Below are 17,115 nucleotides of genomic sequence, written 5' to 3' on the forward strand. Positions count from 1 at the left end.
GCAGGAGGATTATCGCAAGCTGGATGCCAGCCTGGTGTACACAGCGAGTTCTAGGCCAGCCAGAATACCCCTCCCACATGTTAAATGTTTTATTTTTCATTCATAACAGTTTATAACATACTACTTGTGTTTTCATTTTGTAAATATATGAACATACTGATGATACTAGTGAAAAAGTAACGGCGAGGTTGAGGAGGTGAGAGGGTGGCGGCGCACTCCTGTAATTCCAGCACTCAGGAGGTGGTAGCAGCACGATCAGTAGTAGTACAAGGCCAGCCTAGGCTACATGAGATCCTGTTTCGAAAGAGAAAATAAGAACACCTCTTCACAAGTAATGGCACCGAAAAGAATCGCACTTGTTTTGTAGAATCACTTTCCAACGCCAAGCGCCCGAGGACTGTCGCCAAACTTGACTCCCGCTTTTGACGTGCAAAGGCGTGCGCAACCTCAGCAGCTCAGCGAGCCTTCCCCCTCTTGGCAGGAGTCCGCCCCCGCGGCCCCGCCCCTGACTCCGCCTCTCCCTCCTCCGGCCCCGCCCCTGCCCGCGGCCCCGCCCCTCCCATTCCTCCACGCCCTCACCTCCCGCCGCCCGGCGCCCGGTGTTGTCCAAGATGGAGGGCACCCTATCGGCGCCGCTGCCCGTCCGGCTGCTGCTGTTCGTGGCGCTGCCAGCCGTGGGGTGGCTGACCACCAGCGCGCCCAGGCCGCCGTCCACAGCCCCGCAGGTAGGGCAGGGCGGGCGCAGCGGGCCGCTCCTCCGCGGACCTCCGGGAGGCCGGTCGAGGTGGCGCTGTCCCCTCCCGTAGGCGGACAGGCCGGGGCCGGGCTGGACGGGGTCTGGGCACCCGGAGGATAGAAGGGGAGGCTCTCCGGGATGCCGGGCGGGGTGGGCCGCCCGAAGGAGAACGCGAGGAAGGCGCGCAGGCGCCCTGGAGTGTGTGGCCAAGCCTACAGCCACCGAACTTGAGATTCGTAGCGCTTCCCGAACTGTCGCGGTCCTGCCTGGCTTGGCTGCCGAAAGTTGCGCGATCGCCAGTGACCTCGGGTGTTCGTTATGGCTGCTTCCTGGGATAGAGCCCGGCCCTTGGGCCTGTCGGCGTTTGTGCTGCCAGTTAGCAGCTTTCCTGGCCACCTGTGTCTGCTCCGCAGAGACCGGGAGGGAGCGCCTTTCCCCGGCCGCCGGGCCACTCGGGCTGGCGACGGGGAGAGGCAGAAGACCTCGCGTTTCCCGGCGTGGCTTTTTATTGGATGTTAGTTGAGGGGTCCTCCCTGCGTCACGGGTCGGAGATGAACTTCAGCATCCCCCGGGGAACCGGATTCAGTCCCTCGGTGTCACAAGCCTTGCAGGTGACTGTACCTGGCTGACTCGGAGGACCGTGGCAGCCCATGTTTACTTTTGTTGCCGCGACATTTGCCTTTCTTCGTTTGTATAGTCGGAAGAAAGTTTGGAGAGTATAAAGTTCGAGTTTTCCCCAAATGACATGAAACTTACGAGTTTGAACACCTTACTATTTTGGTGGGAACACACTAAATATAGAAGTGACTTACATGATAAATGCCACTTTTTATTTTTAAAAATTTACTTATGTGTGTATGATGTTGGATCGGGGACATATGCCACAGAAGTGGAGGTCAGAGGACAACCTTGTGGAGTCGGTGTTCCGTTCCCCACGGTCATCCGGTTTTGCAATAAGTGCTTTTATAATAACCCTTGAGTCATCTCTCCAGTCCTTCATTTTACTTGTAATGTTTTAGAGTTATGCTATAACTCCTCTGGGTACAGAAATTTCAAACAAGCCGCAGCGTCAGTTTGGACACATTCTGGATATTTCGACTTAAACACACTTATATATGAAGTTTTACGTGAGCCACAGTTGCTTCTGGGTAAAAAGCAATGGTATGAACAAGCACCAGGAATAAATATGGGGTGGTTTTAAAGTTATGGAGGTATGGACTTACTTCCTCTCTTTGGCAGTTTTGAAGATTCTTCATCATCACTTATGAACCTAAGAAGCATTTGGAACTTACCCACACAGAAAAAGAAAAAATCTTACCTGCAAGGTTAAGCCCACAGCATTGTGGGCTAGCTCCTAGTGACTTCACCATTTTCTCTCTCCCTTTCTAGGTCTTTTGGAAAGCAGGCAAAACACCCATGCACATAAAACAAAAATAAGGGTTAAAAAAACCTTTTTTTAAGTTCTCAGAGGAAGAGCTGTGAGCTGGATCTGAAAATTTAATGTCAGATGAAAGTAAGAATGGAATTCTCTTTTTTCAGTGAAAGCATTCAAGAGCATCAAAACAAATTGTGTGTATATGAATATATGCATATGAAATCATTCAAGAGTATCAAAAAGATTGGTGTATGCATACATACATTCATTCGTGCACGGACGCACCACACTCACAAGCGTATGCTTGTGTGTGTGTGCTAGAGATTGAGCCCAGGGTCTTGAACCTTCTTAGGCTCCACCATTGAGGTATGCCTCCATATCTGTAGGAAAAGAATTGAACTTTTTTTTTTTTTTAGGAAAAAAACAAAGCAAAACACACCTGTGTCTTTCATCTTTTATAAACCATGATGTTGCTAAGCAAACGATAAGATATTTAATACAGTAAGTAAATATACACTAAGTATGGTGTATATTTACTCTTGAAAAGCAGAAGCTGTAGAGGATTCTCAAACAAGGCTTTTTATGGGCTTGTAGAAGAATAATGGCTTCTGATTAGCAGATCCTCTCATGATGGGTGAGGGCACAGCCAGAGGAGCGGGAAGCACCTGATAGAGTGCACCTGCATCAGGAAACAGGTGAAGACACAGGAAGAGGAGCGGGAAGCACCTGGTAGAGCGCACCTGTGGTCAGGAAACAGGTGAAGACACAGGAAGAGGAGCGGGAAGCACCTGATAGAGTGCACCTGCATCAGGAAACAGGTGAAGACACAGGAAGAGGAGTGGGAAGCACCTGGTAGAGCGCACCTGTGGTCAGGAAACAGGTGAAGACACAGGAAGAGCGGGAAGCACCTGGTAGAGCTCACCTGCATCAGGAAACAGGCGAAGACACAGAAAGAACAGGAAGCACCTGGTAGAGCGCACCTGCATCAGGAAACAGAAAGGACAGCCGGTGCTCAGCTGGCTTTCTCCCAATTTATATTCAATCCAAAGTAGTCCATGATCTGGTCCTGCCCACACATTCAGGGTGGATCTTAAACCTCTGGAGAAGCCCTTACAGACATACCCAGAGGTATGTCCCCCAGGCGGTTCTAAATCTAGTCAGCTTGACAGTGAAGATTAACTATCACATACTCTGTCTCAAAATAAATAGAAAAAGGGTTGGGGGAGGGAGGAGGGCAGTGTACTGTGGTGAGATGGCTCAAGCCTTGTTATCATGCAGCCCCACTCCCAGATGAACTAGACCGATTGGCTACACCCCTACTCCTAATAGAAAAGCTTTCAGTTAACAGTGACAGGTCCCTGTGGACAGTAGTGCTTTCCTACAACAATGCCATCAGTAGATTTAAGTATTTGGGTATTTGGGTAAATAGTTGTTGATCAGACCTTGAGCAAGAGCAAAAGTGCCAGCTGCAGACACTTACCCAAGAGGTGTGCCCAGGCGGGGTCAGAGTGGGTTCAATAAGAAAGCACGGGTATCCATGGGCAGTGGAATCGTTACACAGCCTTGTACATCAGTGACTGTTGCTGCACGCCTCTAGAGTGAGTGACTCTACTGCAAGACGAAGTCCCAGGTAAACTGCTCTGCTTCTGTAACGCCCAGAAAGAGATAAAGCTAAGCAGTGCATTGTTTAAAGAACACAGCTAATAAAACTGTAAAGGAAGGTGGGAAATGAGTAGTAGAAATCTTCTGTGGGGTAGGGGTAGTGGGCACGAGTAACATTCTCTGCCTAAACTCCCGCTCTCCGCAATCCAATGCCTTAAATAGCTGAGAGCACCTGGACTCATATGCCCCACCACACCTAGTTTAAAATAATAAAAATAAATTTAAAAATCATAACAGAAGAAATGAAAAAGGACTGGTTATTCTCTGGGTGAAGGGCTCAGCAAGTAAAAGCACTTGCTGCAAAGGCTGACCACTTGAGTTTGATCCCCAGAACCCAAAGGTGGAGAAGGGAACCGACTTCCCAAAATTGTCCTCTGACCTCCATGCATAGACCGTGGCATATGTGTGCCTGCACTCATGTGCACACATACAATAGCAATCAAATTTTTAAAGAACTGGGTTGTTGTTTTTGGTTATCTTTGCTCTTTTGGGGGGGCCCGCCACCCAGTTCCCAAATAAGTCACACACGGAGCCTTATTCTTATAAATGCCTGGCCTTAGCTTGGCTTGTTTCTAGTCAGCTTTCCTTAACTTAAATTATCCCATCTACTTTGGGGGGAGGGTTCAAGACAGGGTTTCTCTGTCTTGGAACTCACTCTGTAGACCAGGCTGGCCTCGAACTCACAGAGATCCACCTGCTTCTGCCTCTTGAGTGCTGGGATTAAAGGTGTGTGCCATCACCGCCTGGCTCCTTCTACTTTTTGCCTCTGGGCTTTTCCCATTTTATTACTTCTGTAAATCTTACTCTTACTCTGTGGCTTGCTATGTAGGTGGGTGGCTGGCCCCTGGAGTACTCTCCCTTCTCTGGCTACTTCTTCTCTCCTCCCAGATTTCTCTTTCTATATATTCTCTCTGCCTGCCAGCCCCACCTATCCTTTCTCCTGCCTTGCTATTGACTGTTCAGCGCTTTATTAGACCATCAGGTGTTTTAGACAGGCACAGTAACACAGCTTCACAGAGTTAAACAAATGCAACATAAAACAAAAGTATCACACCTTAAAATAATATTCTACAGCAAGTTTATTTTCAATTTGTAAATGTGTATCTACCCAACCTATACATTTGTTTTGCAGGATGGCATCAGAATTAATGTAACTACCTTGAGAGACAGTGGGGAGGTGTCTGAAGAACAGGTTTGTCTCCTTTTGACTATATTTTTAGTATAGCATTTAGCTAGGAATTTTTACTAATCGTATTGGTCCATTTTCCGTTATTACAGTGAAATGCCTGAGGAAATAGCTGTGCCAGGCTGTAACTGACCTGGTTACCCACTTTGCTAATGAAGCTGGGAATGGCAACCCATGCCTGTAATCCCAGCACTTTGGAGGCTGAGGCAGAGGCTTACCTCAAGTTAAAAATCAGCCCGGGCTTCTTAAGTAGTGAGACTGTCTTAAGAAACCAAAGTCCAAGGACTGGGAAGATGGCTCAGTGATTAAGAGCACTGGCTGCTCTTGCAGAGGACCTGTGTTTGATTCCCAGCACGCACATGGCAGCTCACAACTGTCTGTAATTCTTCAGTGATGGGGTTCTAAGGGGGATGAGAAGATAAAGAAGATAGAAGAGTTAGGGTCAGGAGGTCTTGCATAAGCTATGTCTTATGCCAGGCAAGCTTATTAAGAAGTACGGTATCTTGTATGTGGTTTTTAGGAGAGAAATGTGGCAATGTCTGCAAAAATCTCTGGGAAGAATCATCTGGAAGCTAATCAAGCAATGCTTCACAAGGGGAACACAGGCTATTCAAGGGTGTTGGAGGGTGGGCCTGGGACTGATAACTGTAGCCCCTTGGGGTAGGAAGAGTGGGGTTCTCGGATCGGAAGCCATAGATCTCACAAGGCCCTGGCCCAAGGCCACTGCTAGGTCTGCCAAGCATGCTTGCAGTTTAGAGGAACACTGTTCCTTCTCCATACATCAACCTAGCCTTCAACATGGAACTGCAGTTCCAGGGGACCTAGTACCCTCTTTGCCTCTTAGACACTACACACACACACACACACACACACACACACACACACAGTGCACAGACATACATGCAGGCAAAACATCCGTACAGATAAAATAAAAAGAAATAAATTTTTAAAAAGGAAACCAAGCAAAACCAAAGCCTGAGACAAAACCAAGAAGGCTCTTGTTGTTTGCTCTTCACTTAGTTGCAGAGGTTCAAGGGCATATTGCCGACATTGGTTTGTCTCTGGTCTCATGGCCAGTGGTGCCACAGTGATAGGAGCTCACACGAGAACAAAAGTGTGCATTCCAGATACCAATGGGAGAGAGACTGGGGTCCCAGGGATTATAAGGTTTGTATCTTAGAGATCCCCACCTGAACGTCACCACACTGAGAGACCAAGCCTCCAATACACAAATCCTTGATCTAAACTATGACTCCTGCCACACATAGAGTTAGATAATATATTTTTGACATGAAGAGTTTGTTGTCATTTATAAACCATTGGAATTAATGTATATGCTGCTTTATTTTAAGGTTGTTCTTAACATAACCTATGAGAATGGACAGGTATATGTAAATGACTTACCTGTAAATAGTGGTGTAACCCGAATAAGCTGTCAGACTTTGATAGGTGAGTACTACTAATTGTTTCCAACACTGCTCTGTCTTTAATAATACTAAGTTAGTACTGGATGTGATAAAGTTCCTCTTTAAAGTAATAGATTATTTCTATAATAGTAACTAAGGCATTTAAATTGTGTTGATTATTGATACATTGTTCCTTCATGAGACTGGCATATAGTTTCTGGTAGTTAACAGTGTAAGAGTGGGCATAGATGTGGACTAGCAAGAGCTCAAATCCTGCAAATTCACAATTGCAGAAAATTAACAGATATTAATTGTATGTATGGGTCCTACTTTATTTCTTTTACTCATCTGTCAACAGAATGTTTCTTCTTTTAAGATTCATTTATTTTTATGTATATGGTGTTTTGTCTGCATTATATCTGTGTACCACTTGTGTGCCTGGTGCCCAAGGAGGCCAGAAAGGGATGTTGGATCCCCTGGAACTGAAGTGCTAGGCAATTGTGAGCTGCCATGTGGGCCCTAAGAACTGATCCCAGGTCCTCAGCAAGAGCAGCAAGTGCTCTTAACTGCTAAGCTAGCTCTTCAGCCCTTTTTTCTTTTTAAACTTTAAGGTTTTTTTGTTATTTAAAGAATCAGATAATACTATGTTGGGATATACCGTTTTATTTGAATAAACTAAAGAATATGGGAGGTGTCAATGTTCTGTGGCTTGTGAGAAGCAGTGACCCAGCTGGCACTGAGGTGGGGAGTTAAGCGAGGGATTCATGCCTGGCAGCAAGCATCATTGAGGGCATTCTTAGAAGGCTGACTACTGCGGGGAGGAAGTCAACATGGGGGCTTTTGTTGTTTTAATTTATTCAACATTAGCGATATGAGATTCGAGCACTAAAGAGTTACCACTCTGGTGTATTGAAAACTACACTTTTCCACTGTTGACTCCCTTATGTCCTAGGCTGTAGGCTTAGACATGCTGACCAGGCTGGGGCACTAGTGAGGAAACAGGCAATTGAAACACTGATTTATTAAACCAGGCACTATGGTAACCAAACTTGTGTTTCCCCAGTCCCAGCTGCTGGGGTGGCTGAGGTGGTAGAGTCACTGCATCCTTGGGTTTGAAGCAGTCTGGACAACATAGTGAGGGAAGGTGCAAACCGCCTGCCCCAGCTCAAGACATTTTTTAAGGTGCTGGAGCTATAGCTCTGTGGTAGGACATTTGCCGAGCAAGTAGACAGCCCTGGGTTCCACCCACAGCACCACAATAAGCATAATGAAACCAGTTAGACACTACAACGGTATTTTAAAGTTGTGAATGGTAAAGAACACGAGGGAGTTGCTCATGGTAAAGGAGTGGAGGCCATGATGAGGCGCCTCCCCGAGGGAGAGCTGGCTGACAGTGCTGGAGCAGGGAGGGCATTAATCAGAGTTACACCACGGTGGCATATTCTGCGCTACTGTGAGCATGGCATGGCTGGAGCCTGAGGAGCAGACTATAACTGAGGATAGTTAAATGGCTAATGAATTGGGTATCAGCTGTTCTGGGTGAAAGGAATAGCCCTTTCAAGGCTCACAGTGAGTTTAAGCTATTGGGTGTGCATTTAGAATGTATATCTGTGTGCTTCCTTGACAAATTAGTCCTTATATTTGAGAGGCAGCAACTGCATGCTCATCTTGTAGCAAATTGATTGGTGTGTGTTGCTTTAAAAAAGTTTTAAAGGTTTATTTTATGTGTGTACAGATGCCCGCAGAGGCTAGAAGGGAACATTTGTCCCTGTTTGAGCCATGTTAAGCCACCTGCTGTGGGTGCTGGGTTCTGAGCTCAGATCCTCTGATGGAGTAGTCAGCTCTTAATGAGTGCACCATCTCTCCAGCCCCTTCATATGCGTCTGTGGGACAGCTTTGTTATGTGCTCAGGCTGGCCCCATGCTGCCTCAGCTGCCCAAGTGCTAGGATTATAGGCATGCACCACTATCCTAGCTGTTTTATTCTTTTAAATTTTGTCTTTCACTTTGAGACTTTCATCCATGTATACAATGAAATATGGTCATATCTTGCCCATCACCATGATGGAGGGATTGCAGACTCCTCTTACCCTCTTCCTACTCCTGTCCTCTCCAGCTGTAAAAAGTCACCCACTGGGTGCAAAGAATCAAGAACATTCCAAAAACAAAGAAAAGAAAACTCAAAAGTAAAGCCACACAGCTTGCATGGAGTCTTCTCTCCCTGGCTGGGTGTTAGGGGTGAATAAGTGATGCTGACTTATGTGAACGGGACTGACTGTCCTGTGACTTGCTTTCCATCTGTGCTGTGTCGCTCTTCGCTGGCAGCCAACGTGAAACCACAGCGGAGGCGCTGCCACGATAGCACGCAGACCAGGAGGCATTTCCTTCTCTAATGAGTGGAAGCCACTGCACGGACTTGGCAGCTCATCTCTGCTTTTATAAACCTGAGACTGTTAAGGTCAAGGATGAAGGAAGCCAATAAAATGTGTTTGCTGCTGTCTTGTTCCAAGTAAATGTCATAGAAATGGTCAACTACAGTAACAGCTTTGGTGGTAACTTTGGTGCACAGTCTCACTGCTTTTTTTTTATTTTTTTAATAGTGAAGAATGAAAATCTGGAAAATTTGGAAGAGAAAGAATATTTTGGAATTGTCACTGTAAGGATCTTAGTTCATGAGTGGCCTATGACATCTGGTTCCAGTTCACAATTAATTGTTATTCAAGAAGAGGTGGTAGAGATTGATGGAAGACAAGTGAGACAATATGCTTGTTAACGGGGGTGAATTTGTGCTGTGTGTGCAGGTGCTGAGTGGTTTTGTTTCTGACAAAGGAACAAAACAAAAAAAGGAAGAAGGTTCCCGTCTTAGGTACTTTTCTATTGCTGTGAAGAGACACCATGACCAAGGCAACTTATAGAGGAAAACATTTAATTGGGGCTTGCTTAGTCAGTTCATTATCATCATGGTGGGGAGTGTGGCAGTAGGCAAACAGGCATGGTGCTGGAAAAGTAGGTGAGAGCTACACCCTGATCCGCAGGCAGAGAGAGAGAGAGAGAGAGAGAGAGAGAGAGAGAGAGAGAGAGATGGACGGACAGACAGACAGACAGACTGGGCCTCAGTACTCACCCACCTGTGGCATACCTCCTTCAGCAAGGCCACACCTCCTAATCCTTCCCAAACAGTTCCACCAACTGGGGATCAGTCATTCAAATGAATGAGCCTGTGGGGGCCATTCAAGATACCACAGTGCCCTAGAATTGTCTGGATTTAATCATGTGGCATTTTTGTTGTTTTTGCATTTTACTTTTTAAAAATCTCACATTCATATGTCACTTAAAATGTGATGAGCATCAGCACACAGAGAGAGTGAAGGGACTCGATTGTGTTCATGGTTCAGGGATGTGTGAATGAAGCTGCATTGAAGGTGTAAATGCCTCACAGGGTGGGAGGGAGTAAGGAGCAACTGGCTGAATGGGACATGTCTTTTAGTTATAGAAGTCAACGAGGGCGTTATTTAAAGTAAAAGGTACTTATTTTTTCTTTCATAGGCTCAACAAAAGGATGTTACCGAAATTGACATTTTAGTTAAGAACCAGAGAATACTCAGACATTCAAACTTTTCCCTTCCTTTGGAAGAAAGCATGCTTTATTCTATTTCCCAAGACAGTGACATTTTGTTTACCCTTCCCAACTTTTCCAAAAAAGGTAATTTAAAAGACCATTATTTAAAATGTTAGTGAAATTATTTTGTCTTATATGCCCTTTCTTTTTCCTTTTTGTTTTTTTCAAGACAGGGTTTTTCTGTGTAGGCCTGGCTGTCTTGGAACTCACTCTGTAAACCAGGCTGGCCTTAAACTCAGAGGTCCACCTGCCTCTGCCTCCTGAGTGCTGGGACTAAAGGCCTACACTACCACCAAGCTTACCTTATATACTTAAAAAAATATTTTTATTTGTGTGTGTGTGTGTGTGTGTGTGTGTGTGTGTGTGTGTGTATACATACCTCCGGAAGCCATAAAAGAGTCAGATCCCTGGAGCTAGAGTCACAAGATGGGTGCTGGGAACTGAACTCAAGTCCTCTGAAAGAGCGGCTGGCTCTCTTAACCAGGGCCAGCCCTCCAGTCCTCTATGTGCTCTTAAGCATTTTTGTCATTACAAATGCTGCTGTATATCTTTACTTATTTAATGTATTCAGAAATAGGCTCCTTAAAAAAAGTACTTTGAGAGTGGGACCAAAGATGAACTTTTACATTTTTATTTTGTTGTGTTGTTTTTGAGATAGGGTTTCTCTGTAGCACTGGCTGTTCAGGAACTCACTCTGTAGACCACTACACCTGGTAGAACTTCTACATTTTATTGTATTTCCCTCCTTCCTGTCTGTCTGTCTCTCTCCCTTTCTTTATTTCGACAGGGTCTTACCCTGTAGCCCAGCCTGGTCTGTAATGTGATAGGTAGACCAGGGTCGCCTTGAATTTGTGCTCCTCCTGCTTCACAAGTGCTGGGATTACAGGAGTGAGCACCATCCCTGGCAGAACTGAACATTTAGATTTTCTGTGTGACAGAACCATAACTTCTGTAGCCCTGTATAGTGGTCTGAGTGCATTTCTTCTTCCGGTGTTAAATAAGTGAATAAGATTCTTGTTCTCTCATGGTGGAATATATGTTAGGATAGCAATCGCAGATATTATGGTGTGCTCTATTGGGGCTTGCAGAAGATGCCAGCATGCTGTTAGCATTTGATAACTTTGTTCCCTCTTCAGTAGGAAGCATTAGTTCCTTGCAGACCACTAGCCATTACCTCATTGGGAATGTGGAAACCACTGTGGAAGGAAATGCTTTACCTGGCAAATTGCCCGAGACTCCCCTCAGAGCAGAGCCTCCATCTTCATACAAGGTAAATCTAATACTTAGTGCTATCTTTATGTGGTGTTACCATAGGCAGTTACGGTTATGGTGAAGAAGGTAAATGTCTCCTTAAAATGAGGAGGAAACCATAAAGATTCAAATAGTGGATCACTTTTAATGATGGATGCATTACAGTTTTGTTTTTTGTTAGTTTGTTTTTCAGTTTGTAGCCTCGGCTGAGCTCAGACTCATTCTTCCTGTCTCCATCTCTGGGGTGCTGGTACTGTAGGTGTGAGTCACCACACCTGGCTCACTTGGGTTTTTTGTTTTTTTCCTCTCTCTCTGTCGGTGTGCACCCACGTTCACCAGAGGACAACCTTTGGGAGTTGGCCCCAGGAACCATACTCAGGTCATGAGGCTTGGCCACAAATTACTCACTGAGCTACCTTGCTGGCCAGTATCTTAATGTTAATGTAGTATTCAAGGTGTTCCTATTTTCTTCTATAAACCTAATTTAATGATAGAGTCAGATCATGATTATCAAGGCCCAGGATTTCATTTGGTTGGGAGTCTTCAGTTCCGCAGTTCATTCTCAAATCTCCATTCAGCTCCCACCTTGTAACACACAGGCGCAGTGTGCCCTCAAGATCCTCACAGTGATTGACTGTGGGTTAAATCTGATCTGCCGCTTACTAGTTATGTGACCTTGGGTCAGTTCTTAACCTCTAACCTGTTTCTCAGGTTAACCTATGCTTAGGCTATCAGGTACTGTAAAATATTTCATCAAGGTGTTGTAAGGAATCAGATGGGTATTCTATGTGAAGCTACATTGATGTCTACTAAGAACATTTATGTTACATCCATAGAAAGAGTTCTGAGAGTATCCTAATATGTCTGCTCCCAAAAGGGTAAGGTCTGTGCAGGTAATTCTCACTGAAGGGCAGATTGCTGGTGTGGGGTTGCTGGAGTGTGGATTAGTTGGGCACTTTGCACTGTGGTGCAGGGCATTTACCCACCACCCCACAGCTCCCCAGAGATTTCTTGAGTGCTAGCAGCAGGAAATATTCGATAGAAGGATTTATAATGTGGAGATAAACAGATAGAAAATACAGGATAGCCTCGAGAGGGCCTGGAACCTATTCCAATGGGCTCTGACTGTCTCTGCCCCAGGGTATTTATAGGAATGCCAAGGGGTGGAGCAAAAGACCTCCCCCCCAGCACAGCCAAGTGCAGACCATCTCAGACACCTGCACTCAGGCCCGTGATCCAACCATGTGGACCTGCTGAATAAAGTCTGCCACAGTGGACAGTGTGTCAGCATTAATACTCCTTGACTGTAGACCGGCCACAGTGGACAGTTCTCACTAGTGTGTCAGCATTAATACTCCTTGACTGTAGACCTGCCACAGTGGACAGTGTGTCAGCATTAATACTCCTTGACTGTAGACCTGCCACAGTGGACAGTGTGTCAGCATTAATACTCCTTGACTGTAGACCGGCCACAGTGGACAGTTCTCACTAGTGTGTCAGCATTAATACTCCTTGACTGTAGACCTGCCACAGTGGACAGTTCTCACTAGTGTGTCAGCATTAATACTCCCTTGACTTGTAGTTAGACAGTCTGTGTCTTGGGAATATAATTTTTTAAGATTGTAAAAAAATTTATTTCGGTACATTTTAAAATAAAATTTTGTTGTCATGTTATGTGTGTCCTGTGGTCCCCCCACCCCATCACTGTAGAACTAGGGAAAAGCACTAATTTTTGAGCTTTTTACCCCAAACCAGGCTTCTTTGTTATTTACTTTTTCTCTTGAGTTAGCTTTGACACACACATAACACTGTTATAATCAAAACACATGTTGTTTCTGTCAACCCAAAGCCAAAACATTAAGAAATTCTGCCAGGCATGGTGGCATACACCTTTAATCTCAGCACTTGGGAGGCAGAGGCAGGCAGATTTCTAAGAGTTTGAGGCCAGCCTGGTCTACATAGTGAGTTCCAGGCAGCCAGGGCTCCATAGAGACCCCATCTCAAAAGCAAAAAGAAATTTTAAATTTTGTTTTATGGAACTGTCCTTTCTGATCCAAACCCTCCTTCCAGGTAATGTGCCAGTGGATGGAAAAGCTCCGGAAAGCTCTCTGTCGGTTCTGGGGCAGTGTGTTCCCAGTGTTCTTCATGTTTCTGAACGTCATGGTCGTCGGAGTTCTGGGAGCAACAGGAGTCATAACCGTGTTAAAGGTGCTTTTCCCAGTTTGTGAGAACAAGTAAGTATTTGGTTTTGAGACATTATTAATCTTAACTATTAAAAAGTAAGTTATAGCACCGGGTGGTGGTGGTGCATGGCTTTAATCCCAGCACTCAGGAGGCAGGGACAGGCAGATGTAGGTGAGTTCGAGGCCAAGCTTGGTCTATCTACAGAATGAGTTCTAGGACAGCCAAGGCTGCTACATAGAGGGACTCTGTCTTGGGTTAAAAAAAATTATATTCACTGTATTTTATAGTAGAAAGTATAAAATTAGGGTAAGACAGTGAAAGGAAAAAATAACTATTTCTAGCCCATTTTTCAATTTTAAAGGAATTAAAATACATCCATGTACTACTTGAGATCATAGTACTTTCAGAGATCCAACGATGACGAGGTGTGGCTAAGTCTCCGTGGAGCAGAAATGACCAGGAACACTGGGAATACTGCATGCATGGAGTCAGTAAAACCACTACCCACTGTCTCACCTCCAAAGCATCAGTTCAGTCAGTGTCAGGAGCCCAGCAGGGTCTTCACCACAGCACCACTCAGAACAGAGACAAAACACCAAATGCCCTCCCTCTGCTGCTTGTATGGGGCAGGGACTCATGTAGCCCAGGCTGGCCCCAAACTTGACCATGAAGCTGAGGATGGCTTTGGACTCCTGATCCTCCTACCTGCACGTCCCAAGTGCTGGGATTGCAGATGTGTGCCAGCAAGCCTGGGTGTCCTTGATTTCATTGGCTCTTTGTGGCCACTGGCAAACAGGTTCTTTCAGTCCACTCTACTCCTAATTACTCCTGACTCAGCTCTCACATGACAGGTCACAGAGTTAGTTTGCTGAATGGCCAGGGAAGGGTTAAAGTGGCCCCAGAATTCTGAGGGCAAGAGGCAGAGAGCCTGTAGAGATGCGCTCACTGCCCACTGTCAGGTATTGGCACAGTCCATTAGCTGTTCAGACGCTGGCTCTAGGCACAGTGTCCTGGGATAGCAGTGCCAGTAGGTCTTGTCGGGCAGGACCAGGAACATTGGTTACCTGTTAATCCTGATGGCCTGATGGCTGCTTAGTTTATGGGTGCTGCTATACTCCAGTCTTAAGTACCTGCTCTTTTTGTTGTTCAGCTTGGGTGTTTTAGACCAGGCTGGCTTTGAACTCATGAATGACCCTCCAGCCTGTGCCTCCTGGGATTCTAGGTATGTGCCACCACACCTGGCTCATACAGGACACAGGTGAGGGGACCCTGGTGTGCTTGGTAACTGCACTGGCCTGGTGTCTCTAATGTCTGTAAGCCCATATGCTTCTCATTTGCTAAGTTAGGAGCTAGTCAACTTACTTAATTCAGCCATCGGCCTTTGCCTCAAGCCTGTGCTCAACGGCTGCTGGTGACTGAGTTGCAAGAGCAAGGTGGAGTCAGTGTGTATCAGTGCTTGCACCCAAAATGAAACAAGCTGTGGCATTATATAATACAATGGCAGATGTTGTATGCCATACAGAGTAACTGAGAGCAGCAGACAGTCTGAGCACCACTGTGCAGTCAGCTTGGTTTTAAGCCAAGCTCGGTTGCTGTTTTAATGGGAGAAACTTGGTAATGGAAGATCTTGGGTTCACTATGAAAGCCTACTATGTGGTCACAGATTTTAGTGACAAAAAGAAACATCTAAAGGTTGAGGTTGTGCTTCAGTGGACAGCGACTAGAAAGCTGCCTGGGCTTTCCTCTTCACCAGCCTGTACCAGTCTAGGGTGATGACAGCTCTTGCCCTGAAGACCATGTTCTCCTTCCTGTAGGACCAGGCAGTGATCTCTTCCCTTCTAGTCCCTCAGCGTGTTTGGTTAAATAGAATTGGAGCCAAGAGTTGGTACAGCCTGTATAAACCATGAGAGGGAAGATGGACTGTACTCTTGAAGTAGTGCTGTCGTACACCAGCCTTCTGGAGATGTGTGACCCTGGCAATAACGACTTATCTTGTGTTGCAGAGGAATTCTTCAGGTGGATCAAATGAACGTTATGCATGTGGCACCCATCATCTTATACCCAGAGGGCTCTGAGAAAACAGCAGAAAAACTCCAAGATAAAACATGTATTTAAAGCCGTCTCCAACCATGGACTCTGGATTGCTCTATTGTCTCCAGACTTGCCATTTGAATACCATTTTATTTAAATCATTAATCAGTTTATACATAGAAATTGCCAAATTCCTAAGACTGCCTGAAAACTGACCTTTACAGTGCCAAGTTAGAGTTCACCTCGCTCCACACACGAGCTGGCTGTTCAGAAGATGAATTATTAAGGGAAAATTTAAGTGGAAAAGAAGATGTGACTGAAATAACCAGAAGAAAAAAACGGCGAGACAGAACACCATGTTGCCAGCAGCTCCAGGTGCCTTTGCTGCAGAAACTATTTGATTACTATTGTAAGGGTTGATAAGAAGCACTTTATGAAAAATTCTACGTTAAAAGCTGAAGAACTTAACACTTTTTTTTTCTCAGTACAATGTGCCTTTATATCACACACAAGACTCAGTATGAAATCACCGAAGTGTATCATGGTCTGTGTCTGTGCCAAAACTGCTTACCCTGAATGCACCAGGACTTAAAAGTAGTAGTGACATGTTCTCACTCTAAAATAAACTTTTTAAAAAAATAATTGCTTTATTTTTAATTAATGGGGGGGGGGCAGCTATGTGCACATGAGTACAAATGCCAGTCGAAGCCAAAAGAGGGCACTGGATCCCTACAGCTGGAGTTACAGAGTGGTGGTGAGCTGCCTGACATGGGCACTGGGAACCAAACTTGGGTGTTCTGCAAGAGCAGGAAGCATTTTAATCATACAGTTATCTCTCCAGCCCTCCTTACCTTCCATTAATAAGATAAAAGTATAGCTGTTTGGGTTAAGTTTACCTAAGTGAGAATCACTCTCTATATAGTGGTGTGGTATAGCTCCTCTCATTCACATAACAAAGTGAAGCTCGGATCTTTCCAAGAAGCTATCATCATCATGGAATTAAAGAGTGTAGCCTCAGCCTTCTAGTTGTAAGGATAGTGTTGTTTATAAGCACGCTTCATCTTGTTATTGTTCACTCAGATTGCCTATTTCAACGTTATCTAGTACACATATCTTACTCTGTGCGGTTTTTATTTTTTTTTCCATTAAAAGTTTTGAAAGCCAGATATGGTAGAGCACATCTGTAATCCCAGTACTTAATGACAAGGAGGAAGACCTCGATAGGCCACATAGTGAGACTGTCTCAGGTTTTTGGTTATAACCCATTTTGGAAACATGGCCCAAGCTTGCTGTTTTGCTTTTTTTTCTTCCTACAATAGTAGGGACTTGAACCAATAAACACCAGGAAAGCTCCAGGCCTACTGAGGAGAGAGAGAAGGCGGGAGGATGACAAGTGTGATAGTGAAGTTTAATCTTGTCTGGTTTTTGGTATTTTTTGTATGTAGTCCAGGCTGGTCTCAGACTCACCAAGTAGTTAAGCATGACCTCAATCTTGCATTCTCCTACATGCTGGAATTACAGGCAGGTAACACTATGCTTGGTTGTATGCAGAGCTGGAGATCAAACTTAAGGCAAGAACCCTAGCAATGAACTATATATATCCCTAGCCCTAGCTGGATTGTTTTAATTAATTATGGTGTGTGTGTGTGTGTGTGTGTGTGTGTGT

At 45.2% G+C, this 17,115-nt stretch overlaps 1 protein-coding gene across 2 annotated transcripts; it reads left to right on the forward strand.

Moving 5' to 3' along the window:
* The first annotated feature begins 554 nt into the window (after window positions 1–554).
* Window positions 555–16,091, forward strand: Ginm1 (glycosylated integral membrane protein 1). Of its 2 annotated transcripts, none has more exons than XM_059272770.1 (8): window positions 555–725; window positions 4,906–4,965; window positions 6,312–6,408; window positions 8,965–9,116; window positions 9,911–10,067; window positions 11,120–11,253; window positions 13,305–13,468; window positions 15,422–16,091. In XM_059272770.1, exons 1-8 carry the CDS (start codon window positions 612–614, stop codon window positions 15,531–15,533), a joined length of 990 nt encoding a protein of 329 aa, XP_059128753.1. In that variant the 5' UTR covers window positions 555–611; the 3' UTR covers window positions 15,534–16,091. The 2 variants fall into 2 exon arrangements, with proteins under 2 accessions (XP_059128753.1, XP_059128754.1); XM_059272771.1 differs by having other exon boundaries at window positions 11,123–11,253.
* The last annotated feature ends 1,024 nt before the right edge of the window (window positions 16,092–17,115 follow it).

Source organism: Peromyscus eremicus, chromosome 8b, assembly GCF_949786415.1.
Source record: "Peromyscus eremicus chromosome 8b, PerEre_H2_v1, whole genome shotgun sequence".
Lineage (NCBI taxonomy): Eukaryota > Metazoa > Chordata > Mammalia > Rodentia > Cricetidae > Peromyscus > Peromyscus eremicus.